Below are 26,379 nucleotides of genomic sequence, written 5' to 3'. Positions count from 1 at the left end.
CTTGAGATACATAATTCATTCCTCTGGAAAAGTCTGTTTTAATAGTAACATAGTTACAAAGCAATCTCTCAAGTGCCACTGTGTTGAGAAAGCACATCACAGACAGATTGTAATGACTGCTGACACTAGTCCAGCTTTCTCCTTGTTCCATATAAAAGCTAGCAAGCTCTAAATCATCAGTGCAACCATGCTGCTTACCTGCCCTCCTCATTCAAGCATGTCTTTAGTCGGGGAACTAAATCTATCAAAACACTTAAGAATGGAATTTATTACACTTTGTAGAAAAGCCCTTCCAACTGGCCTGAAAAAAAAAATTAAAAGTAGGATTATGCTTTCAACCCAAAACATTTCCATCACAAGGAAATATTACTTGATGAACCACTCAGCAAAAATCTTTTAGAGATGCAAAGCACTTTTTACCCTTCCTACACTTGGCATTTCAGCATGCCCTTCCAGAGACCTCCATGCTCTAGCAGAAAGAGAAAGGCTTTCAAAGAGCAAATACATCCAAACAAAAAATATTAGTTGTAGAATCAAGCCAATATACACCACATTCACGATCTCAAACAAGTGGATACTGCTCATCCTAGGTAAAAAATGATAATACACAAAATTTATTTACCAGCTTTGTTATTGCACCTGGCATGGATTGTTTCCATAAAATTTCAACTGGCAGTTTGGTGTAATTGAAACATCATTGTAGTAGAGTTACTGTACACATACTTAGGTATGGAAATCAAGTGTGTCTTTAGAATGTCCTTTCTGATAGCTAGAAAATTGATTTTAATATATTTTTAGTGTGAAACAAATTTTGAAAAAAAAATGTCAATGCTTAGAGATAAAAACTAGAAAGACCACCTACGGAAAATTTTAGATTCTTGGAAATAACTCATTGTCACTGTGGGTATCAAGAGAGTATTAATAGGCAGGAACTGTAGCATGTGGGGTAAAAGGACGCTTATGTGATTGTACAGCAGATGGAGAGTACAAGCCAGTTCCCAGCTCTGCCACAGACCTCCTCTGGCAAGTTACATAATTTTTCTCCGCCTCAGTTCAGACATACCTCAGGCTCTTATCTTTCCAGGACAAATGCCTGTTTCATTAAGTGACCCTCCTTTTGGCTTACTGGTTTTGCTGGCCTCACATATCTTCCCCTCTTGGCTGCTTAATGCATCAGCTTCAACAGAAAGAATAAAGGGTGTTATTGGCAGCACCCAGCCTGTGGTCTGATTGTTACAGAGCATTGTTGAGAAGTGAGGGACAGAAGTTCAGACCTCCTCCAGGTGAGGGAGCCTAATACCTTGGCTAAGTGTTCTAACTACTAGGCTATTGGGCTAAAAGGTAAGACAGTCTTCTCTTCCCCGTCTCTGAGTTTCTAGTTTCAGTTTTCCTGCCACTAATATTTTGGAGACTGACTTGGATTTTACATACCTTCCTGGGGGAGCAGGATCATGTTATAGAGCAGTGTTTCTCAACCTGTGGGTGGTGACCCAAAACTATATTGAAAGAATGTATGAAAGGGTCATGAAGAAACTTTAAAAATACATCAAACTTGAAAAATGGATTCTCCTTTAAAGGAGAAAGATGTGGAAAACTGTTTTTTCCCTTGCAGGCTGGCACAATTCCAGCCTGCAAAGGAATGCTTGAGGCCCCCCATCCCACACCCTGGGGACTGGGGACAGTGGGTCAGGACTGGGGGACACTGGGTTGGGACTGGCCATTGATGTTTACAGATTGGCCCTGGTACAAAAAAAGGTTGAGAACCACTGTACAGAGTGTAAGTAATCTTATGAACATTCCCACATTGGCAGGCTAGTTGCACAGGGAGAGTAGGAGCTAAAATCTTTATAAGTGGCCCAAAATAGCACTTCTATAGCTAACTTCAGCCATATGAGTGTTACTCACCTACTAACAGGAAGCTGGATTTGGGCCAAAGTCAGTAACATAATATTGCTTTGCTGCCAGAGGATGATAGAGCATGAGTTTCTATCTGAATCCTACTCAGTAATCATATGTAAAGACTTGGTGTCCAGATGAGACCCCTTAAATAAAGAAACTGTACAAGTAATAGTCTACAATGAGACTGAAATCAAGCTAAATCAACCCTCCTGTCTGCCTACATGATTGACTGAAAATGCTGAGGTAACTAATGATATGCAGTTAGCAGATAATATTAGTGCTGATAACAGAGCTCCAAAGATCACTTGGTTAAGGCCATATTGAAGAAACACTCCCAATAACTCTACTTAAACTTGACTAGGAACTTCAGGATTTGGCCCTAAGTTATTGCGCATGGAATTCATTTCTCTGCAGATGCCTGGCTTAAGGCTTAAGCACTACTTATAGTCTAGCTAAGCCTCATAAAGAGACTGCTTCTTGACTTTGTATTTCCAGGTCATAATAGGAAGGTGGGCTTGTGGTTGAGGTACTTGAATGGCGATCAGAAGGCAAAGGTTCAATTCCTACCTGTACCATAGACCTTCGGTGCAATTTTGGACAAATCACTAAACCTCTGGATGACACTTTTTCTCTCATCTTTATCTATTTAGATTGGCATCTCTGAAAGATACAAATTGGCTCTTAATGCATGTATGTACAGCACTGAAATGAATGGGGCTGTAGGTACCTCTAGGTACTATTGTGATACAAAAAAATAAATGGATAAAACAATGACTTTGCACTTCAGAGCAGGGGGGAGCAGGCAAATAAGTGATTAAGCAATTATGTTTTTACCTGTGTAGGTCATAATGGTAATTCACTGGAACAGCATATACATTAATGTTTCTAACTGTAAAGAAGGAAAATTAAACTAAAATGAATTTAAAATGCTTTCAGATAGAATGCTAGAAAGTTAAATATTTATTGTAAACCATCTGTATCTCATCAGTAAGAGCTCCTGCCAACAGACTGACATAAGGTGTCACATTAGTAGTAATAACGGCATTTTATGTTGACATTAGGCATCTGGTAACTTTGAAATGCTGTAGATTGTAACAGCTTATGAATTATAAGACTGCAATTTTGGTAATTTAGATTCTCATCATAAATAAAAGACTCTCAGTAACTTAGATCCTACAGCACAGCTAACTAACCTGTGTTAGTTTTGATCAGCTGTGTTTAAAAAAAAAGATGAACTAAAATTGGAACAAGTTCAAAGAAAAGCCACTCAAACGGTTGTGAATGGAGCCCCTTTCCTATGAAAATAGATGAAAAAAGCCTGCCTTGTTTACTTTAACAAAATGGAGATTGAAAGGGGATAGGATTACGCTTTAAAAGTACATACATGTGGAGAATATTCAGAAAGGTAAAGAGCTTTTTTAGCTTGAAGAAGCATACCGGCACGAGGTCAAATGGCTACAAATCGCCTATGGTTAAACTCAGAAGTTTTCTAACCACCAGAGAACTGAAATTTTGAAATGGTCTTCCAAGCAAAGTAGTAGGGGAAAGGAGTCTGCATTTTTGTTTTATGAATCAACTGAATAAGTTTATCAAAGAAGTGGTAAAATAGGACAAGGATTTCTGGCAGTGTGGAGTCATATGTTTACAGTCCCCACGTTGAAATATAAAGGTAGCTCTTGTAGTGTGGAGGGCATCCAGTAATTGCATGCCTCAGGGCTTTTACTGGTCACCATCTGGGGCCAAGAAGGAATCTCCCCCCCGCAAAAGCTACTGGCTTCTTGTTGGGGGAAGGGGGTAGAGAAGGGCGGCTAAGGGATCAGCTTCATCTGAAGCATTAAACCATTGTCCATAGTTCTGGCATTTATTTAATTTTGACAGCAGGGTGTGCTTCTGCTTCTGCCGGTACTAGAAAACTAGGGGCTTCTTGGCTTGAGAGTCCTATTCTTCCACTCATGGTCACACTGATGACCAAGTGGGGTTTTAGGAAGAGATTTTTTTCTAAGTTAGACTGGTATGGATTGTAGGGTTTATTGATTTCCTTTGCTGGGTGGGGCACAGTCCTTTTCTCAGGTTACCCAGAGCATATGCTAAGCAACTATTTCCCCACTGTGTTGGTAGCAAGTATAGGCAGTGCACTTTTCACTCCTGTGTTTTGTCTACAACATTTGATAGGGCAGTTTTGGTATTTCAAGTTTTTTTTCAGTTTTACAGATGATAGTTTTGAAGCTGCAATTTTGGGGATCACTTGGATAGTGAGTACTTGTGAATTAGGAGGACTACACTCAGTGGCTCAGAAGGTCTCTTCTATTCCTATGTTCCTAACCTAGTATTTAAAACAAAAGCAATTTGTTAATTCCACCATGTCACTTACCTGATACTTCCTACAGCTTGAGAAATGAGAAAACACGTGCAAAATTCTTTCAATCCTCACAGAGGCCAAAACAAAAGACACGAAGGAATGCCTGGATTTTGGTCTGATAGGAATTCAGGTATGGATCTATTAAAAATCTTTGCCTCCTAAATTTTTCCTGGTCCATCATGGGTACAATGTCACACCACCCGTAGGAATGAAAGTCACTATGCTGATAATTGCATATTCCTGTACTGTGAGGATGCAAGGAAACACCATGTGTAAAAGGTTAAGGAAGTAAAATCTGAGTTATGTTCTAATCAACAAACAGGAAATACTTAGAACTTAAAGAAAACTACAAAATCAGGAATATGTTTTGCGTGGGAAGGGGAGGGAAGCAAGCTGAATAAGTCCTGATACCTATTTTGTCAATGGGTTTACAACATAATTCAGACTTCTGTTAGGACATAGCAGCTCGACTCCTAAAGGATGCCTGCTTGGAAAATGAGACCTAGCTTGGGAAAAATAATTATGTAGGGATGACTAAAAGCAAGAAACAGCTTTTGTATATTAAACTTCACTGAAAATCTTAGCTATCAAGGCCTGAACAGGCCCAAAAATAAGAACTCAGTAGGAATGGGCAAGGCAACAGTGTTTAGACCAGGTGAAATGAGGATTCTTCAAGGTAAGGTCTAACATTGTTAGTTGCTGATTTCCATTAGTTTATATATGAGAAAACGCAAACCTGTACACATGGGGCTTAATACTAAGGCTAGCGGCTACAGCCGTTGTTTTCACACTGAATTGTAATGGGATTTTAATTGAGTAGCCGACGATCATAAATAAGGAGCAGCAATGGAACGCGAGAGGGGGATTTCAACAGATGCAGGGTCTGTGCCACTGCTGAGATCAGGATCAAATAAAGGTAAGATAAAATCCACTTACAAAATGGAAGAAATCTTTATAAAGTCAGCAAGCTTTCTTAATGGTTCTGTGCTGTAACTGAAAATACACTTTATTTCAGAGAGAGCTGAAGGGTCAAAGAAAAAAATGCTAAAAGCCTAATTCAGCCAAGTGCGATCTGAAGCATGGTCTCAGATAAGGTTCAAGGTGTCCTTAGCATCAATATGGAAGGCTGCACTACTTGAAAGTCTCCCTGGGTTTGTCTACACATGCACTTTAATGAGCATTAGCCTATTTTAATGTTATTAAAGCCTCAGAAAAAAATGTTTTCGCTAATGTGCATTAAAATAGGCTAATGAGCATTTTTCTAGTACCTCACAGTGGAGGGCACTTTTACCCATCCTCCGGAAATGGCGGGGAGGGTGGTGCTTTCATTATAGCAGTCTAATTAAAGTGCTGCCATGTCTCATGTATCAGTGTCCTTGCACTTAAAAATGGTGGTGGGGGCACTTGAACAGGTCATTTGATGAACTTTAGTTCAAGTGCCCCCACCACCTTTTTTGAGCATGTGGACGCTGATACACGAGATGCAACAGGCTGCTTGAGCGCAGTAATTGCCACACTCCAGAAGACTCAATTAATCAAGTTTCCTCCAACACACTGGAATTCCAGTGCATCAGAGCAGCCTCCACCCTCGTGGAGGTACTAGATTTAATGTGCATTACCTAAAGTGCGTTAATGAACATGTAGATGCGTCCCCCTGTAACTTGAATTATACTGTGGACACTATAGCTTTCCTTATAAACTCCTTCTAAGGGGAAAATATGTGTCAGTGAGAGGGGAAAAAACCCTCTGATGGACAGAAAATGAAAAACAAGCAGCTGCAACCAGGAATTAGTCCATCAATCTACTTCTTAGAGACAGTCCTGGCAAAATCCATTCTCCTGGTAGATTTTGCCTGGAGTAGGCCAGATTGATTTGACAGTCTCTTAGCCTAATAAATGCTTGACCTTGAGGTTAGTTGAATTCACTATGCACAGAGAATTGGGAACCAATCACCTCTGGGGAACTTCCTGTTCTGCAGCCCTCCCTTGATAAAGGCCTTGACTGCTTTCAGCCTTATCGAGATGACTAGATGAAAGCTGCTCTCAAAAGAGGAAAGGTTAATCGACTACAGTACTGTTAATCAATCACTTGGAAAGATTCAGCACTTACTATAGGTAGGGCCCTCTTCCTGCCAAAAGGTTCTTTCAAGTTAACCAGGGACCTTCCTTTCCAGCTTGAAGAGTAATAGAAACACATTCCAGATAGATGCCAGGTGTCTGATGCAAAGCCAGTTGAAGTCAGTGGAAAGACTCCCAATGAGTTCTTGGGGCTTGGATCAGAGCCCAGAGAAAGAATTATTACTAGAGGTTCATTCTGTGTGCTGATATTGAGCTGTTTGCAAGTGAGGGACCCTTGAAAAGAAGCTGACACTTCATAGGTGTAACACCCTGTGAAACCTAAGTTCTCCAAAAAGAAACGTGCCCCAGATATGCTTTGTTGGATAGGGCTGACCTCTAGCAAAGAAAAATTACTTGCCTGTGACAGAAAACAAGAGGTAGCTACATAAGCAAAAGTCTGTGAAGAGTGCAGGTAAGAGAAAAAGATGCCAAACTCTGTATCTTTTCCATGTCCTCTTGCAATTGCCACTGGCCAAGCTGCTGGTTGTTCATAGGGAAAAAGGAAAAAAAAACAGAGCAATTTCTGGCATAAGTCAATCCAAACTCAAGAATTAAGTTGTCTGTTCTGGTGAAGTATTTGGAGCAACCCAGTCTCTTCTGCAGCTACATAACTGAATTGGAGAACAACAGGCCAGAGCAAGGAACTGTGCCTGATTTTTTCACACAGGTGGGCATGGGAAACAACACAAGGAGCCTTCCATCCTGGTTCTCTCCACATCCTTTGCAGGGCTGACAAAAGTCCCAGATACAACTGGATCTGCTTTACCATATGCACATCTCACCTCAGAGCAACGGTTCTCTACCTGGATGCACCAGACCCTGTCAGGATTTGACCACTACTGTCACAGCCAGGTAAAACTGCCTGCTTAGTCTGTGACTTGAAATGTGTGCAGTTCCCCAAAAGGCGTCTATTTCAAAAAGATTTTAAAAAATCAATCAAAAAAAAAGATTATGAACACAGACCAAAAATTAAGGTCTTTACACTAAAGGAACCAAATACAACCTGATATACCAAAACAGGCACAAAGCCTTTACTCTAGGATCCACCAAGTCATGCTACTTAATAAAGTGCCTGTTCCATGAAGATATCAAGAATGAAACTTTGAGATATAAAACAAGCAATAGGCTACTGTGATTCCTACATCATACACTGTCAGACACCCAGAAGCACCATCTTTTCCTTGAAGCTGAGATTTTTAAACCCCTCTCTCATTACCTTTAATACTTACACATGCAGCAAAAGCTAACCTTGCAAAAGCCAACCCCTCTCAGTTTCTGTAGTACTCTGCTGTAGTATCTTGCAAACTTCGCATTTACTTAAGCTGAGTTGAACATGGACAATATTCATACATTTTCAGAAGCACAGCATCCCCATTGTTTTTTGCATTGATTAGACAATCAATTTACTTTAAGAAGCCCCTAAGTTTTTCAGGAGTTGATGTGTCATAGATTTCTGTATTGAAGTTATATAATTATCTTCTCACAAGGAGCTTGGGGCTCTGGAAGCTGGACTTGGATTTTGGCTTCAAGGATATTCAGTGGTATTGGTTAGTAATGATGACTAAGCACAATGAAAAACGGAGGGTTGGGTGCTGAACTGCATTTACACCCTTTAAAATTTCCTTCAACATCAGGATGTTTCAATGGTGAACTAACTGGGGAGGATGATATTTCAAGTATTATCAGTAAGTTTAAAAGGTACCAGCACATGGAGATAAATGGGTTTAGTTCATGGTTCTCTGAAGCTATTGTTTTAGGCTGCAGCTAATTCATGAAAACAGCACTGGAAGTTTACAAAGCTTCACAACTGGAACTTTACCTTTGCAACCGAGAGGGCTGGAAATAGAATTAAAAAAAAATCTAAGATGCTGTATTATTTAACAATTAACTTGCAGTAGTGTTGACAGGCCAACCAGGTTTGGACCCTGTCGGGTTGTGTTGTACCTCAAAAGTCTTGAGCAGTTTCTCTTGCAAGGGGTGGATGTCCTGCAAATTATGTTGCCACAATACTGGAGAACAGTTATGCTGTTAGTATCAAAAATGGAAGCAAAACAGGAAAAAAAATCCGCAGAGCATTTCACCTCTATTCATTTTTTTTAACGTGTGAGGAATGAACAATGTAAAACACCCAGAGCAGTTACAGTACTTAGGAACAAATGAGGAAGTACAAAGGTTACTACATAATCAATTTTTCCCCACGCTGTCTGGCATAGTATCCTATGAGCTTTAACAGCACATAAACTCAGATCACATTGAATTACAGCATCTGAAGATGAAACCACCTCTGTCTAAAAGCTAAGGAAAGATAGATGGTAGGTGAACGGAAGGAAAAGTCCACTGAGTGCTTTATCGACCTAGCTGCCATTCCATGAATGGGGTACAATAAAAATTTATTGAAAAATTAGAAAAAGTTGTTACTTATTCTAATCAACCCCCATGGGAATGTTAGCACCTCGGACAAAGCCAAAGACTCCCTAACACTGCGCATTTTAAAAATCTTGCAATTTTATTTGCATATAAAGGCTGCTAGATATTATATCACAATAAATTTAAAGAAACAACTGCTTTTCTAAATTCCATTAACAAGGTAACATAAAACAGAACAAAGCTCAATAGCATTTACAGTGGTAGAACAGAAATAACTATCTGCAACAATATTTTGTGCTAGCAAGATTGCATTTACACACAGTGCAAAATAAGAAAAAAAAAAGAAAATTGGAAAGACAATTCAAGAATATTTAAATATAAAGGACAACTAAGCCTTATTTTAGTGAGGCTTGATTGTATCCATTTGATTCTATACATGCCTGAAACTGCACAAAGATTTAACTCAAGCTCTTGAAGGCCTTGAGCACTTGGAAAATGTGTCACATCCTTCATAATTTAGATGTGCTGTACAGTATAATTTTGCAGATGCTATACTGGCAATATTAAATTCCTAGCTTAGTTATAATGCACAAAAAATACATATATATATAAATTCATATTTAAAAGGAGTCCGCATTTACATTTTTTTACTGCATGAAACACCTGCTCTTTGCAGCTTTCATTCCCATATTTTTAAAGCTAAAATAATTTAAAAAAACAAACAAAACAATAAAAAGGTAGATACATACAGGCTGCAGCTATCTATTATCAGTCTTTAAGGTAGAAAGTAGGCAGAGACAAACAAGTATGAAGTCTATTCTCCCCTTGTTGCACATTACTGTTAATAGGAGGGAGTTACAGTACATGCACACACACCAAGGGGCAAAATAGATCCCCTCATCTTGTTTACATTACTAAAAAAGGTGTGCTATAACTGGGGGGCAGGAGAGAAGAAGCATATGTTTAGGACTAGAAAAAATTACATTATAAAACAAATTCAAACAATAACATAAGTTGTGCAAATTTGGGTGTTTTTAAAATGCTGCCTTTTTAGCTTATAATATAATATTAAAATAAGGTCTCTTACTTATTAAAAGAAAGCTTGGCTGTCCTTTTGAGAACACTATTACAATTTACAATGGCAAGTTTACTAAAAAAAACCCAAAACAACAAAAAAGGTCATTTTACAAATTCACAATGCTTGATCAATTTAAAATGGATGCTGCATTTCCAAAAAGCACAACCTCTATCTTTTTCTTTTTTTGTACCAGCAATTTACAAAAAACCCCACATAATTTGGAAATAAACATGTAAGAGAATGTAAGTTTTATAATTAGAAAATGGCAGTTAATAGACCTTCCCCAGTTCCAGCTGTGCAGTAGTGCTTCATGATCCTTGAGGGGTTGGAAGGTCAAATATAATTGGAGGATTGGTTGGTTGAAAGCTGACTGTACATGTTGAGGCATTGATATACGTTGTGTAACCGTCCGTCATAATGCCATAACCTGTAGGGAGAATGTGTCACACTTACTGTAACGTAAATAAACAATACTGACCTAATGCAGTGCCCACAAGCAGAAGAAATAAAAGTTTCTTGTGAGGGCACTGCTTTGAAATCAAACCAAAATGTTTTGTTTTGCAAAATGTTAGAAACTTCAGAAAGCTACTAATTAAAGTTTCAATTGGAAAAAAAAATGCATCGTGTTGTATCTGAAGTAAGAACAACCCTATGGGTGGTTGGGTGGGGATGAACATAGCTTTCTGATCAGCTGTAGAGATGTTTTGTGCCCTGTACCAAAACTGTACAGGACACAACACATTTTCCTTGTTTCCTATAATTTTGCATACCTCAAACCAGATAGAAAAAGGACCAATCAGGAACAAGAAATTTGATACAAGCTCCAGTTTTTTTCAGGCACTTTGATGAACCCACTGTGCGCTCTCCAAGTTCAGACAAACCATGAAAGCACCCACTGTGCTTTCATGACAGCTAGCCAACCTTGCACTAGCTATCATGAAAGATCTTGGTTTGGAGGCTGCCTGCACTGGTGTTCCCACTGGCTTGCTAAGCCTCAGAAAACCAAACAGGAGGTAAGAAAATGTGTTTTCTATAGGTTGGCTCACTAATGTAGACAATGGAGGTGACTAGTGGTTCTAACCCAAAGACACAGGAAATGAAAACCTAGCTGGATGGGCTAAAGTGACTTAAGAAAGGGACCTAGGGACTTGCAGCAATGGATAATTTCATACTGCTGATAGGACATTGGCTTCAAATCCTCCCATGGAAAAAAATAAAACAATCCCTAAAGCTGATGTTGAACACTTGCTTGGAAAATTGTGAACATTACCACTACCAATAGAAAGGAATCTAAATGACAGTGTAATAATGTAGGTGTACCTGGTGCTCCAGGTGGCTGCTCTGCAGAGCTTGTCCCCAGGGACTGGCCTCTTCCCTCTTGACTCAAGAGGAGGTTCAAGTTCAAGTTATCATACAATGGACTTAAGTTGGATCAGGCACAGATGGGACAGATCTAGGAATGGATTCAGGCACGGGAGGGCTGTCAATGAGCCTTTACACAGAGGGTCCTCGAAAAGGCATGCAGAGGGAAAGAGCTCTTCTGGATCCGTAGATATTGCAACTTGTGGGTGCCTAATGATGCACAGGATTCTCCTCTCCTCCCTCTCATCTTTAGGATTAAGGCAGAAAATTGGAATGGAATTCAAGGTAAAGAGGGGAGACGGCTTTGCTAAAGGACCTGAAAACATCCCTACCAGCAAAGGAGGGGAAAAGGGACTTCGCTATAGGTTTGAGGTAGGCCATGACTTTTAGGGCTGCATCTAGATGAGTGTGGACATTTGTTTCCCCAGGGACAAGTAGCGGCGGCACATATTGTGCCACTGTTACTTGTCCTAGGGCAATGCCCATGTCATCACATGCACTCTGGCAATGCAGCAGGTTACCCTGGGTGGGGTAGGGGAGGCTGCAGCCAGAAGTATGCTCACCATAGCAGCTTAACCTATGGTCCTGGGACCTGGCCAGGCTCTGGTTTTGGGTGCCACCCTGCTTTTTTTCCAGATCTCCCAAGGTCAAAAAACACCCCCGTGCTGCAAGGTAGCAGCACAAGGAGCGCCAGCATGTGTGGTTTGTGATGCCACAGACATGTCTGCAGTGCCACATATCGCACACCCACGCTCATCTGGACACAGCCTAGGAGTTTAACTCCAAGTTTTCTGTTTTGCTTCATGCAAGGGATCCAGGTATCTGGCATAAGGAGCTGGCTGGTAATTCCCTTATATAGGGATGTTGTACAGTCAGTGTAAGTCAATTCTAAGCCATCCATTCTTGTCTGGCCTCTTGTAAGCCATGATGAGATGTGGTTAGAGTGCCTTGTGCTCCTGTAATTCTGGAGAGGATGGAATAAATTCCAAGAGCCCATTTGAGAAAGGAGAGGATGCATTTTAAAGGGCTTCCTCCAACCTCCTTTTCTCAGGTGTCCTGAGATAATTCCTCAGATCTACCTCATGTAGGAGATTAAATAACATGAAGGTCTCCTATTGGTAGATGTGAGAGAAGACTATTTGCTTGGTCCTTGCTTGGCTGGACTTTCCGGTAGTTTGCTGCTGTGATAAAGGATTGCATGGTGTACTCGGGGCTCCTTCACCACTTACTTCTGTGCAATACAGTTTGCCTTTCCTGTCTGTTATGGTACTGTGCCTGGGGTCCAAAGACAATGCCCCAAGGAACAGACATTTGATGCTTTTCTTACTGAGAGGCAAGGAAAAATGAAGGAGAGGGATGCCACCAGTTTCTTGCTCCTGATTAGACCTTCATATATGAGAGGGAACTTTCATTGTTTGTCCTGGTAAGGTATGCTACTGATAAATAATTTAGTTTTTACAGTATGGAGCATTGTTGCATAACATTTAAGACAAGATGTGCACTATCAAAGTGTCTATCAGAATAATTACTACACCACTACTGTGTGGTCTGTCTATATCATTTTATTTGTTTATTTAAATTATTTACTTGTATTTAAGTTTTGATTTAGATCAGTGGGAAGAAATAGAGGTTACAAATAATCAATTGACTTGGAGCAAATATGTGAGCCGCATAATCTGTGCTGAATCTCTTCTGTTTTGAATGGAAAATGGGTGCATGTATTTGAGAGCAGAACCTTAACATCAACTTTTAGCCTCTGTACAATGTAGATCTTCATTTTAGTCAGATAAGCAGGGTTTGGAACTTTGGAATAAAACTCCCCCCTTTTTTATGATGTGTGGGTCACCATCCCTACTTATGAGGTTTAAATGCAAGATGTTGTACATGAAGCCACAATGTTTTCTCATACTGATCTTGCACACCAAAAGACCTTTCCTTTCCATCAGTTGAAAGCTATTATTGCTGGAAGTTTGATTACTTTTAGCTTACAATGCACCTACATAGTATGAAGGCAATTTGCATGTTCTGGTTGGAAGTCTTCTTGTATTCACTCATCATTAATATCTGAGCATTAATATTTATACAAAATGTCCAATCTTTTACTGAATGCATTAGAGTGCTGCTATTCATGCCACTATAGTTAAGGTTGCATCAGTATTTCCATTATAAACTCCTTATTTACAGTTCTTTATAACCAGAAATAAAAATTCACCGCATAAAGTCATGAAGGCTTTGGAAAAATCAACAGTGCCAAGCAAAAAGGCTCTTTTTGTTCTACAAAGTTCTCCAACTCTGTATGCGTACAGAGCTTAATTAGAGCCAACAGACAAAACTCCAGGAAGGGAAATAAAAGCATTTAATGTGTCATTTTTAGTTCTAGGGTCAGAGAGTCTCGTGATCTCTTCTTAGGCAGGATTCCTAGTCTTCCCCTCACTGGAACATGAAAGCCACAAACACAAATTTATTAAATATTGAAACCTTCCAAAATATATTTAACAATCTTTCATTCCCTTCCACCTCCACTAAGGGTGCTTGTTGTTTCTGAAGTTTCCCACTTGGCCTGCTTGATATGAGAATCAAAATGGAGAAAAAGATCTTCCAAAACAGGGGTGGCCAACCTGCAGCATGCATTGTACAAGTGGCACAGGCAGCCTCCGTGTGTAGCACATGGCAGATCAGGGAGGGAACAGATAGCACAGTGGTGTATAGGACAGGAAGCAGAAAGCAGAGCAGCAGATTAGGCAGAGGGATGGGATCAGAGTGGCACTCAGGGATGGCACAGGGCTTAATTTGTGGCATGCCTGCCAAAACGGTTGGCCCCCACTGTTCCAAAGTAAGTTTTGTTGAGGCTAAAGGAAACCGCACAACATGAAGGGCATTCTAGAATGGCTTCTGAAATGTACTTGAACAAATCATGGTGCTTTCTGCTCTCTTTGTCCCACTCCCTTCATGACGAAGGGCTCCTTTTTCTCTTCTTGCAGATACTGCAGCTGCCTCACTGCAGCAAGCATTTTCCAGACTGCCCTCTCTTTTCTAGCCTCCTTTGATGGCTCCTCTACTTGGATTAATTGAGACTTTCCAGTGTTACGACAGGATAGTTCTCACTTGGCTCTGAATCCCTCGCATGTGGAGGCAACCTCAGATGCTTTCAAATCTGTCACAGTTGGAACTGCTAGCAAATAACTTCATACAGTGCAGGTTTCGTAGAGCAACAGCTGTGGGTATTTTGGAATCATGTGAGTGCCTAAGATTTTAAAATATAAGTATCTAAATGGCTCCTAAATCTTTGTTTAAGCATCCAAAGCCTGAATTTTCAGTGTTGGGCATTCAGCATTTTCCATTTTATTATAGCAACTTATAATGAATCAAAAATCCACAGCTGGCCTGAAATGCCACAGAGATCTGTGTCACTCCCCTCACACTGCATGGCGGGGAGCCTTACTTTTGCTTACCTTCATGAATTCCACCAAAGACATGGAGCTTGGGCCGTACTCGCCGCTGCACTGTGTTTAACAGTTCCACACAGCCAACTCTCTGCAGTTCCTTTGGAACCCAGTCTCGAAAACCTGAGGGCAAAATGCAATCAATACACTTAATTTTCTCTCTTCAGGTAAGGTTTCATTTAGTCTTTCAGGAAGCCATAATTTACTGAAGGTTTATTACATTACCTGTAATCCTAACCTCTCCATTAAAGCATACAATGGCTTTTAAGAAACTTTTCACTGTCACTTTGTCTTCCTTAGGTTCCTGAGATTCCACCCCCCACTTTCCTCTTCCCTGCTCCCTCCCTGAAATAATGTTTCTCTTTATGTGAGCTCATCTATTAAACTACAAGTTGACCCCCTTCTTCATGAGTTGAGGCCCTGTGACATTTGTTCCTAGCGGTGTCACAATTTTCCCCTTCCATTTCTCTCATTTCCACTCTTCTGCTGCTGGCTGCTATTGCAGCAGTCAACCTAAGGTTCCAGCTAGAGAAAGCCACTGCAAGGATCATGCGTCTTCTTCCTGGTATCACTGCCACCTTAGGGCTCCTATACACATGTGTGGAGCCTGGAAATCCAGCGCGTCGGACCAGACTTGACTGAGCCTGCTGGAGCACAGAAACTGAGGCAATCTGGCATCTTTCCACAGCACAGCTATCAACTTCCCCACACATCTCCACACTGAAAAAATGATGGCAGTGCACCCTGAAATAAAACACATTCCATGAGCCTTAGTTCAAAGCACCCTGCCACCGTTTTGTCAGCGCAGGGATGATGATACACATGACACAAGGGCACTTTTAATTAGTGTGGCTTGCTAATTAAAGTCCAGCGCCACATCCCACAATCTGTGTAAAAAAGCCTCTAGAGCTTTAAATTACATCTTTTGCCACAACTTTTACAGGAGCAGGGTCTGTTAGTATTGGGTTACTACTGAGCCCAGTCACTGACAATAGGCTACATAGAGCAATGGTGAAACAGCTCCCAGTAAGCTGGTGCTAATTGACTACTTCTAAAGTAAAAGCCACTTAGTTCAACAGATAATACGGAAAATCCATAAAACTTAACATCAATTATTACAAAAGTCTGCTGTCTGGACTATTACAGCATGGACATGCATTCATAAGGGGTGGGAAGAACTGTGGGGAATAAAAGATAAATTATGTCTGAAAGAAGGAAGCATATTTGCCCTTGGTATTACTCCTCTGACTTCAAAGTAGTTACAACAGGGATGAATTTGGCACAGGCTAATTAAATGTGGTGGAACATAAATTTAACTATCTTTGAAGACTATTTGTAGACCAACAGCTGATGCACATGCTATCACAACTCTACAAACATGACTTTTGGGTATGTCTGTACTTCCGGTACCAGCAGTACTTTGGGTGTGTGGAGATTTCAGACTCAACGGGCACACTTACATATGCATATGAATGTGACGTAAACTCTGGTGCTTATTGTGAAGAGTACATTTGCATGTATGCATGGGATCACAGGACGTTAAGCCAAGTCAGAGCAGCCCTGGCTGGCAGGGGGCCCAGGGGTCACCTTGCCAACTTGAGGCTGCTCCAACCCAGCTCAATGTGCTGCGGAGGGGCTGGCTGGGGCACACAAGTCACTTTGGTTGAGGCTAGCCAGCAAGCAGCTCCCACACAGAAGCACTCTTGTGCCCCAGCCAGTCAGGGCAGCATCTACATGTACGCTGCTTCAGAGTAAAAAACTCCGCAGCAGGGTAGTACTTGTATTTGCAAAGTTTATTAGTTTACTCCAGCCTAATAGCCCTGCACATGTAGACACTGAGATATTTACTGCAGAGCTAATTAGCCTACTCCTCAGAAGACATCTCATGTAGGCATGCCCATTATCTCCATTTGCAGGCACTATGTAAGAACTTGAATCTCTGACTCCCTGATCTGTGCTGGGGCTTTAAACATGGGAGCACGCTGCACTTACAAGATGACAGCAGTGCATCTGAAACTTAGTCCACTACCTCTTAAAAAATGAAAATGTAAGTATTGTTGCAAAGAATTCAATTTAAAAAAGATTGTGATGTTTCTGAGACCAATGTACACTATGTGAACCCTATATACAGCAAACAGATGGCAACCCACTGAAATCTAATAGCCACAAAAAGTTATAAACATGCTCATACTTTTACACTTCTTGCGGCAAATAAAAAACAGATTACATGTAAAAGAATATTCATTCTGATGAAGATGCTGCTTTTCAAAGCACAGTTCATTCCACTAGAGTAGGTGTTACATCACTGATCTCCTGAAGACAGAAGCATGCTCTGGTGGACGTAAAGGTAACCTGCACATCTTTTTATAGTATTCCCCTGATAGTGGCATGTGCTGGACACCACTTATAACTAGGTTCAGGTAAGCACTGAGCATATTATTGGCTCTGTTGCTGCAATTCAGTCCAACTAGGCTGGATGCTATGGCACCTATGGGTCTCTTGACCTAGCTCTGATGCCTTAGCACAATGGGGACCAACCTTTTTTGCAGGTGTGCCACTATCTCCAAATCGCACCACGATCCCCTTCCTCCACCCAATCTGCTGCTCTGCCTTCTGGTACCTACTCTCTGCTCCCGGCCAGATCTCCTCTGCTTTTTGCTTCCTGCCTTGTGCTCCCTGTCTGAGCTTCTGCTCTACTTTCTGCTTCCTGCTCTATCTGCTGCTTAATTGCCTGTCCCTTCTGTGATCTACCATGTGGCTTACACACAGGCTGTCTGTGCCACTCGTGACATTTATGCTACAGGCTGGCAGCATCTACCCTAACACATATTGAAGTCCTGACATCACAGCTATCTTGAAACTCTGCTGGAATGCTGAGTTGCCTTGATGCATTTAAAAGCCTTTTCTCAGCACTTCATGCAGTTTGAAAATAATTCTTTAGACGTATTGGCTCAGATTCTCATCTGGTGTAAAACTTCCTAATTCTACTCAAGTCAATATACCATTCAAATTAGTGAAAGTATTTTGGTTTACATAAGCATAGGGTCTGGCCCTTGGAATTCAAAAAGAATACTAGAAACTTGGCAGAACTACACAATCTGTTAAAACTAAAAAGTACTTACATGAACTTTCTCACCTCAGTAAGCCAACATTATAGGAAGCAGATCCTCCATTTATATTATAAATTGTTACTTAAGTAAATTGAATCCCCTGGAGTCAACAGAGCTGTTACAATTTATGCCAATAAAGCTCTAGACTTTATGGGCGCGTCCATACAAGCAAGTATGTGGCTTGCAACAACTCAAACAGAAGTGGTGCAAATTTGAGGCAGGGCTTTTTGCCTCAGTGTATGTGCTCAGATATGCACTTTGTTGTGGAACAAAGTGTGCCACTTGAGCCAAATAACCCTGCCTGGCTCCTCCCGGATCTGCAGCCATGGGGAGCTAGAGCCTGGGGCCAGCACCTATGCTGCCCCAGCAGTATAAGAAGCTGTCCTGTCCTGCCCCGCCCCAGCAGTACAAAACACTGCCCTGTCAAGTAGCTCAAGGCTACTCACTCTCAGGAGGTTCTGGGGCCCAGCCAATTGGTACCTGGGAACACTACCCTTTGTGCCAGCTGGACTGGTGAAGCAGCCCTAAGAGTCCCCTGCTCCCTCTACCCACTGCAGCAGTCTGGAAGTGGGGTGGGGGCTGCTGCCTAGCTGTGACCTGCTGTGCACCTGCCAGACACAGGTGAGGCATCTGCACCTCTGGGCAAGCTGCCAGTGGGTGGTGGCTGCAGAGTTGCCCTCTGTGCAGCACTACTGCCATGTGTGCCCCCTACCCAGCCATCTGGGCAGCTACTACCCAGAAGATGTTCCAGGTGTGGGGGCCTGCTCTGAACTATCAAAACATGTCCTCCTGGCCCCAACTGGCCAGGAGGTCAGCCACAGCCAGCTGGGTTCAAGATGCCAGCTCGGAGCAGGCAGGGTCCTGCCACTGGCCTCCCTAGCAGGAACTCTGGTGTTCCCTATTGGAAAACTGAAAAATCCCTGATAAAAAAGTCCCAAAGTCATTCTGTAAAAAACCCCAAAATCCATGTTTCCCCACAATTAAAACAAAAGACTACTGTGGAGAGAGAGAGAGAGAGTGAGACAGAAACAGTGATCAGCTGGGCAATGTTTTATTGATATATCTACAGTGTTTAAGCAGTGTGGAAGCCTACCCGTGTCTCTATCATAATAATGAAGTGAATTTTAAATATATGTTTCATGAATTCATGAATGTATGAATATATGTTTTGCTGCCCCCCCCAGGGCCTACAGCTCCCCCCCAGGGGCTACAGCCCCCCAACAGAGGCCTTGGCCCCCTCACAGAGGTTACAGCCCCCCCATCAGGGACCACGGCCCCTCACAGGGGCTACCTCCCCAGCAGGGCCCACATGCCCCTCCCTACCCAAGCTTGCTCCCCCAGCCCCCGGACTGCTGCCCCACCTGGCCCCATCTCTTGCCAGCTCCAGCTCCTCCTCCTCCCAATGGCTGCCCCCCAGCCCTCCCCACTCCCCTAGACCTCCCCAAAGGCTGCCTGCCTGGCTCCATCCCCCACTTGCATGCCCAGGCCCCCCTGGCAGCAGGGCCCAGGGTGGGGCTGCTGGGGCTGTCACCCAGCCCTGCCCTGTGCTTGGGGACCCGAGTGACCCCAACAGCAGCTGGAACTGCTGGTAAGTGCCTGGGGTGGTTGGGGTTCCCCCCCAGATGCTGGGGTGGGGGGGCAGGGATTGGGGGGACTTGGGAGCTGGGGGGATGGGGCTGGGTGAAGAAGGGATCGGGAGCTCAGGGGGCAGGTGAGGCTGGGCATGGAAGGGATTAGGGGGCTCAGGGGGCAGGCGGGGGATAGGGCCAGGCAGGGCAGGGATCGGGGGGGGCTCAGGGGGCAGGTGAAAGATGGGACCGGTCAAGGAAGGGATATGGGGGCTCAGGGCGCTGGGGGGGATGGGGCCGGGCGGGGCAGGAATCAGGAGGATTGGGGGAGCAGGCAGGGCTGGCAGGGGTTCCCCCATGGTCCCCTCCCCCCACCTCTTACTTAACAGCAGTGGAGCCTAGATCCAGCTCCCTGCTGCTGTCACACTGCCTGCCCTGCAAGGGCAGGCAGTGTGCTTCAGCACCAGGGTGAGGGCTAGCCATACAGACACTCTGGCAGCCAGAGCGTCTCTGTGGAGGACCCAGCCTCCAGTTGTCTCAGGGCAAATTTGCAGCACAGGGAACATTTTCTCATTCATGTATGTGCCTCTTGCAGCGCCTTAAATGGGTTTGAGACTCTGCAAGAGGCATGTGCAGGTTCATCTGGATTCGTCCTATGTGTGTGTTTTGCAAAGCAAGACCCAATGTGTGATTTTATGGGACAGAGAATAAAAAAAAAAGTTACAGGTAAGATTTTCAGAAGTGTTCAGGGTGAGCATAGCTTTTTTTCAGTTGAGATAACTGATTACAGTGGGATCAGTTTTGCACCAAACTGAGTTACTTAGAAAATCCTACTCTCTTTTTAAAATTGCGTATGTATAGAGTGCTCATTTTAGCCAGTTTTTTGACAATTAGAGCATAACCCAAAAGAAAACTCTTATCATAATGTAATGCAACGAATCAATAAAACTACTCATATGAGTAGGGCAGGCACGATTTGACTAAAGGTGCCATTCATGAAAGACCTAATTGTCCTTCACATATATTTTGCTTTTGGATACATGCACTTATCTGTCATTTGGAATCAATGGAAACAGAGAACAAATATCTGAGAAAATAATGTTGTTCTTTTTTAATGCACAAACAGCTAATTTCATTTTTAAAAAGCAACTGTAAATGATTTTGGTATTTTTAATATGAAATGTTTTTATAGGAAATATTTTTAAGTAAAGAGAGTAGTTAAATAATCTTACTGTTGATCAAATTAACTGGACGAACACTGCATACTCTTAATCATGTTAAAAACTTAAATTCCTACTTTTGTATTAGGATAAAATTATTGTGTCCCTTAAAGCATTATTAATTCTATGTATATTAGAAGTACATTCTACATAGAAAACCACACATGGCATTAGCTTCACTTACCAAGCGGAGGTCCATGAGTCATTAGTATATCAATGCCCTCAGGTATAAGGTTCCACTTGTCTAGCAAAGACTGACCTCTGGGTAGGTTAAATCCCCATCCATTAAACCATGGTGTCCTTTGGAGGAAAATAAGACAAACTAAATCAGTCTGATACAAGAATCATTCCTTTTTTTCAGAATATTGAATTGAATTTTTTCTGTACTCTGTCAGGCATGTGTCATGTCTTTTTAAGATTACCTGTAGGTAGCACAGCATTTATTTTTGGAAGGGTCTGCCCTAAAAGTGTTTACATGGGCCCTACACTATAAGTTGGACCCTAGGGATATAGTGTAGGCCCTACACTATAAGTTGGAGACCTAGGGACTGGGTCTATCCATTACATGGAAAAGAGACAGTCAACATAATCACTTCTGGAACCAAACTTCTTCAAAATGAGAGGATGTTCACTTCAAATATTTATGCTTGAGCCCATCTCTACAAACAAAACTATTTGTGAGATGGGGAGGTTTGAGAGGACCACAGTAGTGGAGGTGACAAGCCCACAGAAAAGTTGTGTTTTCCCTAAGTACAAATATCAGAGACATTGATCTAAGTATCAATACACTATTTCTACCCTGACTGTTCCGTGGTAAATTCCACAGCACTCTGTACTACTTATGTTTATTTTCTCCAACACCAGAGCACTAAGAAATTATTTTACTGTGCACACCTGAATATTTCAAAACCAGCATTGCTCTCACATCTGTAAGAACCTTTAAAAGATCTCACACAAATTTTAAAAAATCAACACAGGTATAATTTGGGGGAAAAACTTAGGCCTTGAGTTTCCCCTGCCATAGAAGTGATCACGGTTCACTGTTATAGAAGCCATCTGACACTCTCTGTATAGGCACAAGCTCTGATATGGAAAACATGAAAGCAAATTTGAACAGTTTTGCTGTAAAAATAAAATGCTTGTAATATGAGAAGTCCAGAAAGAAACAGTTCTGCAGTGACACCATTAAGATAAAAGTAATTATATTCTCACATCCATTACTAACAATGTTTTAGGTTATCATTAGAAGTCAAAGAATTGAAAAAGCTTCACTTGCATTTCCCTGCTTCTGTATTTCACAAAGAACAAACAATGAAATTAGACATGTGAGTTTTACTTTATATTAGGAATACTCTCAGAGTAAAACCTCAAGTCTAAACAGCCTAGCAAAGCAGGGCTTCTTGCCTAGACTTTGGGCTTTTCTCTACATCTTAGCTCCTTCCCTCCCATCCTCCAGTCTTTTTGTACCATTATTCTGAAATGGACCATCCACATGGGGAAAAAACTTCAAGGCAATGTTAACTTTGTCAGTTCATAATGAAATCATTATAAGTAATATATGCCTGTCCTGTAAGAACTGTTTCTCATCTCAATCTGGACCAAAATTAAGCTGCTACTTCTCCTTAGAAATTATTATAAATCTAATTAATTTTTCATTTTTATAATAAAAATGTATTGCTTTTATCAGAAATACCTGGTGAAGAATTTAAATCAGAAATTAGTATTATGAATATGTACACAATCAACAGTTTATGCAAATGATAGATTCTAGTATCACAAAGACAACACCTATGATAATATAACAGATCTTGCAACCTATATAGTATGTACTACATAGGGGTGCACTGATAGCTAATTTTTAAGGAGGCACATCAACCCATACCAATCTGATTTCCGACACCAGCTTGTAGAGCTGCATGTAGCTGGTAAATCTGGTGTGGTGGAAGAGGAGTGGGGAGGTATTGGGGAGGCAGATCAAGGCCCCCGCAGTGAGGGAGGAGCAAGCACTGCCCAGCCAGGGTGGGTGCAAGACGGAGCCATGGCTCATCCAGGGGGCATAGGGAGAGGGAAGTCAACTCCTGCCACTGCACATCACTTGTCTGGGAGCTGCTGGTCCATGCTCACCTGCTGGTCTGGCGGCTCCCTCCGCAGCTCCTGCTGCTCATCCAGGAGGGCATGGCGGGGTGGGCATATGCCCCTGGATCTGTGCAGGGCGGGGCAGGATGGGCTGGGAAGAGACCCACACAGCCATGTCCCTAGCCCACCCCACTGGGGGTACCCAGGGTCACATGCCCCCATGCCCTCCTGGATGAGCAGTGGGAGAAGTGGCAGAGCCACTAGACAAGCAGGTAAGCAGCAGACCAGCAGCTCTTAGATGAGCAGCATGCTGCAGCAGGATCCATGCTCCCCTTTCCAGGCCCCCTGGATGAGCCACGGCTCTGTGCCGTGAACACCCCAGCTGGGCAGTGCTTGCTCCAGCTCCTGCCTCAGCCCCATGCCTCTCTCATTATGGGGGCCTTGATCTGGCCCCCCACATCCATTCCCTCTCCCCTCCCCTCCCCTTCCACCACACCAAGCCTGGCCTGTCCTGACCTGGGAACAGGATGGGGAGGCAGGCTGCTGAGGCCAGCACCCAGCGACCTGCTGGCCCCAAGGGAGTAAGCGGGGCAGGGGGTTAGGCTGGCAGCCACCTGGGCCCAGGCCTGCCTGCCTGACTTATCATGGACCACAGGTACCTGTGCATGCCCAAAACCCGATCTGAGGCAAGGCAGCACACAGCCCTTTGTACACAGAATCTTATCTCAGAAATGTTGTAAATTCTCACAAACAGCCTTTTTTTTTGTTATGGCTCTGCAGCTGCACATGGGGGAGAGGCCAAAGTTGTCAGCCAGAATGAGGGTTCATGGTTGCCATCACCCATGCCCAGGACCCTGCAGATGCCCCAGTTCTGCAAGGAGGACCCAGGACTTCACTGTCCGCCTGGACTGACTTGTGACACCTCCAGAGGACTGTCGGGTGGATGTACAGGCCTGGCGGGCAAAGGATGTCACCCATATGGATGTGCAGGACTGAGAATACTGGGTGCAGCTCCTGGTGCATGAGCGCATGGAGACCCTGCAGGAACAGTGTGCATGTGGCCAGGGCACTGGAGGCCACAGAGGATGATCACTGGGTGCTGCACACTGTCTTGGCCCTGGAGGTCACCTTCATGCTGCCTGCTGCCCTGCCCCCGATCACAGCCCTGCCTGGCCCCTGGCAGCTGCCTGCTGCCCTGCAGCAGGACCCCTCATGGGCCTGGGTAGAGATCCAGTGCCACCTCCACAGGTCAGGAACCCCTGCTCTGGCCCCCACCCCAGGTCCCCCGCCACCCAGCTACTCCCCCACCCCCCACAGGTGGGTCACAGTAGGGAGAGCCACATGGCAGTGTCCTGCCACTCCACGTACAGGCAGAGCTGCTCCAAGAGGTCCAGGAAGGTAGCCCAGGTTATTCTAACACCTCCAACCATTGCTCTTCATCCCAGGTCTGCTGGACCATGTGTAGCCACCAGTCCTGGCTGGCCAAGTGGGACCAGAGGTGACGGAGCTGGAGGTCCAAGAGGCCATAGAACTTGTAACAGCTCTTTTTTTTCTGTTTGTAGACTGTTATCAAATCTTCCCTTGCTCTTCTCTTCTTTAAAATAAATATCTAAAATTCTTCCAATCTTTATTCATATGCTACTTTTTCTGGGCTTCTAAACATTTTACTGCTGTCCTATGGACACTTTCCCATTTGTCTAATCTTTCTTCAAGTGTGGTGCCCAGAATTGTATCCGGTATATTCCAGGTGAGATCCCAACAATTCTAAATCCGGTGCTACTGGTATTAGCAAGGTTTAGGTGAAGTGAAGCAGGTTTGTGAATTTTACCTAAGTTACACCTGTGGCTATACTAGCCTTTTCTAATCAAGTTTTTTTCCTAATAGCTTCTGAAACACAGCTGAACTAGGTAGTTACCTTTCCTGTACTCTATCACTGTAGTTTCTAGCATACTTAGATGATCATATTTCTCAGGGTTAAGAAATTGGCAAACAATTCAGCTAAATCTTACGTTATCTAACAAAACATAGTCAAAAAATGCTATAGCAACACGGATGTGGACCAGAGTTTGAATTTTTCACTATTAATGATTTTTAACTCATTTGAGTTTCTCCTGCAGAGTTCTGTAGTTGTAAAATCATAGTTAAGCCTGAAATGCAAAACTATAGCTGTGATCTAATTGGAGCTCCTTGGAGAATTATATAGAGAATAAGTCTAGATGTGTCTGCACTACTTTTTGTATTGACTACTGGTGAGGGTGGAGGAGGAGAAGTGAATCCAAGTTCCTAAGTAACCTGCATTCACCAGATTTCATTATTAGCTGTGACTAATAGATACCACATGGGAACCAACTTGTTAGGAAATTTCTAGGAAATTGCTCAGATTGCACAGTGCATGCCCAAAGAGTGAAGTACTCTCTTTAATAAACTAAATATTTGCATAAATAATAATATATATTGTGGTAACAGAAAGAATTGTAGGATGTCAGATTTAAATAGTCATTTCTAGTGTAACTATTTCAGCTTGAATCTACTAAATTCTGTATATTCAGCCAATGGCGATACATAGGGGGTGCATGTGCACCTCTGGAGAGTACTGTGCACCCCCTGACAGCCAGCATTCCCTGCTTAGGCGATGGGCAGTGGGGGCAGGCAAGAATGTCACCCATAAGGATGCCCCCTCCTGAGAGTGCTGGCCAGGGAGTGGGGGCGCTACGAGAAGTGATCTCTGAGGTCCCCCCATGGCCAATTGTGCCAAGCACTTCTGGATCAGCACGACATTTCTGGGTCAGCACAATCAGCTATGGAAGGACCACTCCCGTTGGCACGATCGGCCATGGGGGAAGCCCCCTGCCTTGGTCACTGACTGGCCACTGGGGGGGGAGGCAAGTGCCCCTACCTCCAACTCAGGGGGCACCAGTCACCCATGTATTCAGTGAAGTATTGTGCCCTGACCAAGGAGAGTCACTTATGCAGCCTCAAGTTTTGAGGGATGACAGAAACTTGTTAAAAAGGCAACACGAGAGAGTACTTGTTCAGAACAATGCCAGTAAAACCACAGGCTTATGATGCAGACTCAGGTTTAAATGAGATCACAAAAAAGTCATCCCACATTTGTACTATTTTGTGTTGTGGTGCAGGCAGAATGGAGCTGATGTACTGTGACTCCCTCGAGTGGACAAATAAATGACTGTTTACTGCCAACAGACTTTAAGGATAGGGAAAGAAGTTATACATAAACCAAAAAAAGGGATAGGAAGCCAGTTCAAATCTGTAACACAACAGAAGTTCAGTGCACATAAACCACTTTCAAAATTCCTACAACCCAGTTGAAGATAAACCTGGATGGATGTAGGATCAGACTTAACTGATTTAGGTTAAATTGGTTTATTCAGATGCAGGGTTACCATATTTCCAGTTACAAAAAAGAGGACACTTGTGGTGGTGGTGGTGGGGGAAGGGAGTGAGGGTATATGCTTGTAGCAGGGGCAGTGATATTCCCTGCCCCTGTCCCTCACTCCCAAGCTACAGTCCCTGCTACCCTGCTGCTGTCCCTCACTCCTGACCTACAGTACCCCAGACCATGCTGATACCCCTCACTCCCAACCTGCACCCCTCCTGCCCCCGACACACTTCACATGCCCCTGATTCCCAACCTGCACCCCCTGTCCTGCTGGTGTCCCTCACTGTGCCCCTTACCCCCCCCCCACTTACCTGCCTCCAGCTGCTGGGGCCCAGGTACAGACCATGAGATGCCCTGGCTTCCAATCACCCCCCTGCTGC

At 43.2% G+C, this 26,379-nt stretch overlaps 1 protein-coding gene across 5 annotated transcripts in view; it reads right to left on the bottom strand.

Annotated features, from left to right (window-relative positions):
• Positions 1 to 8,524: 8,524 nt before the first annotated feature.
• The window catches only part of MPPED2 (metallophosphoesterase domain containing 2), a 148,669-nt gene continuing 130,814 nt past the window's right edge, over positions 8,525 to 26,379 (bottom strand). For all 5 annotated transcript variants that reach the window (XM_090032805.1, XM_090032803.1, XM_090032807.1 and 2 more), the window contains 3 exons: positions 20,708 to 20,823; positions 14,635 to 14,748; positions 8,525 to 10,247 (listed from right to left, as the gene is read on the bottom strand). In XM_090032805.1, coding sequence (XP_089888931.1) covers positions 10,129 to 10,247; positions 14,635 to 14,748; positions 20,708 to 20,823 — 349 coding nt within the window. In that variant the 3' untranslated portion in view covers positions 8,525 to 10,128. The remainder of the gene's footprint in view (positions 10,248 to 14,634; positions 14,749 to 20,707; positions 20,824 to 26,379) is intronic.

The sequence above is a fragment of the Crocodylus siamensis genome, chromosome 2 (assembly GCF_052110815.1).
Source record: "Crocodylus siamensis isolate JL-2025a chromosome 2, ASM5211081v1, whole genome shotgun sequence".
NCBI classification, from domain to species: domain Eukaryota; kingdom Metazoa; phylum Chordata; order Crocodylia; family Crocodylidae; genus Crocodylus; species Crocodylus siamensis.
Note: the sequence above shows the minus strand (reverse complement) of the source record. Positions and strands in the feature narration are given on the sequence as shown.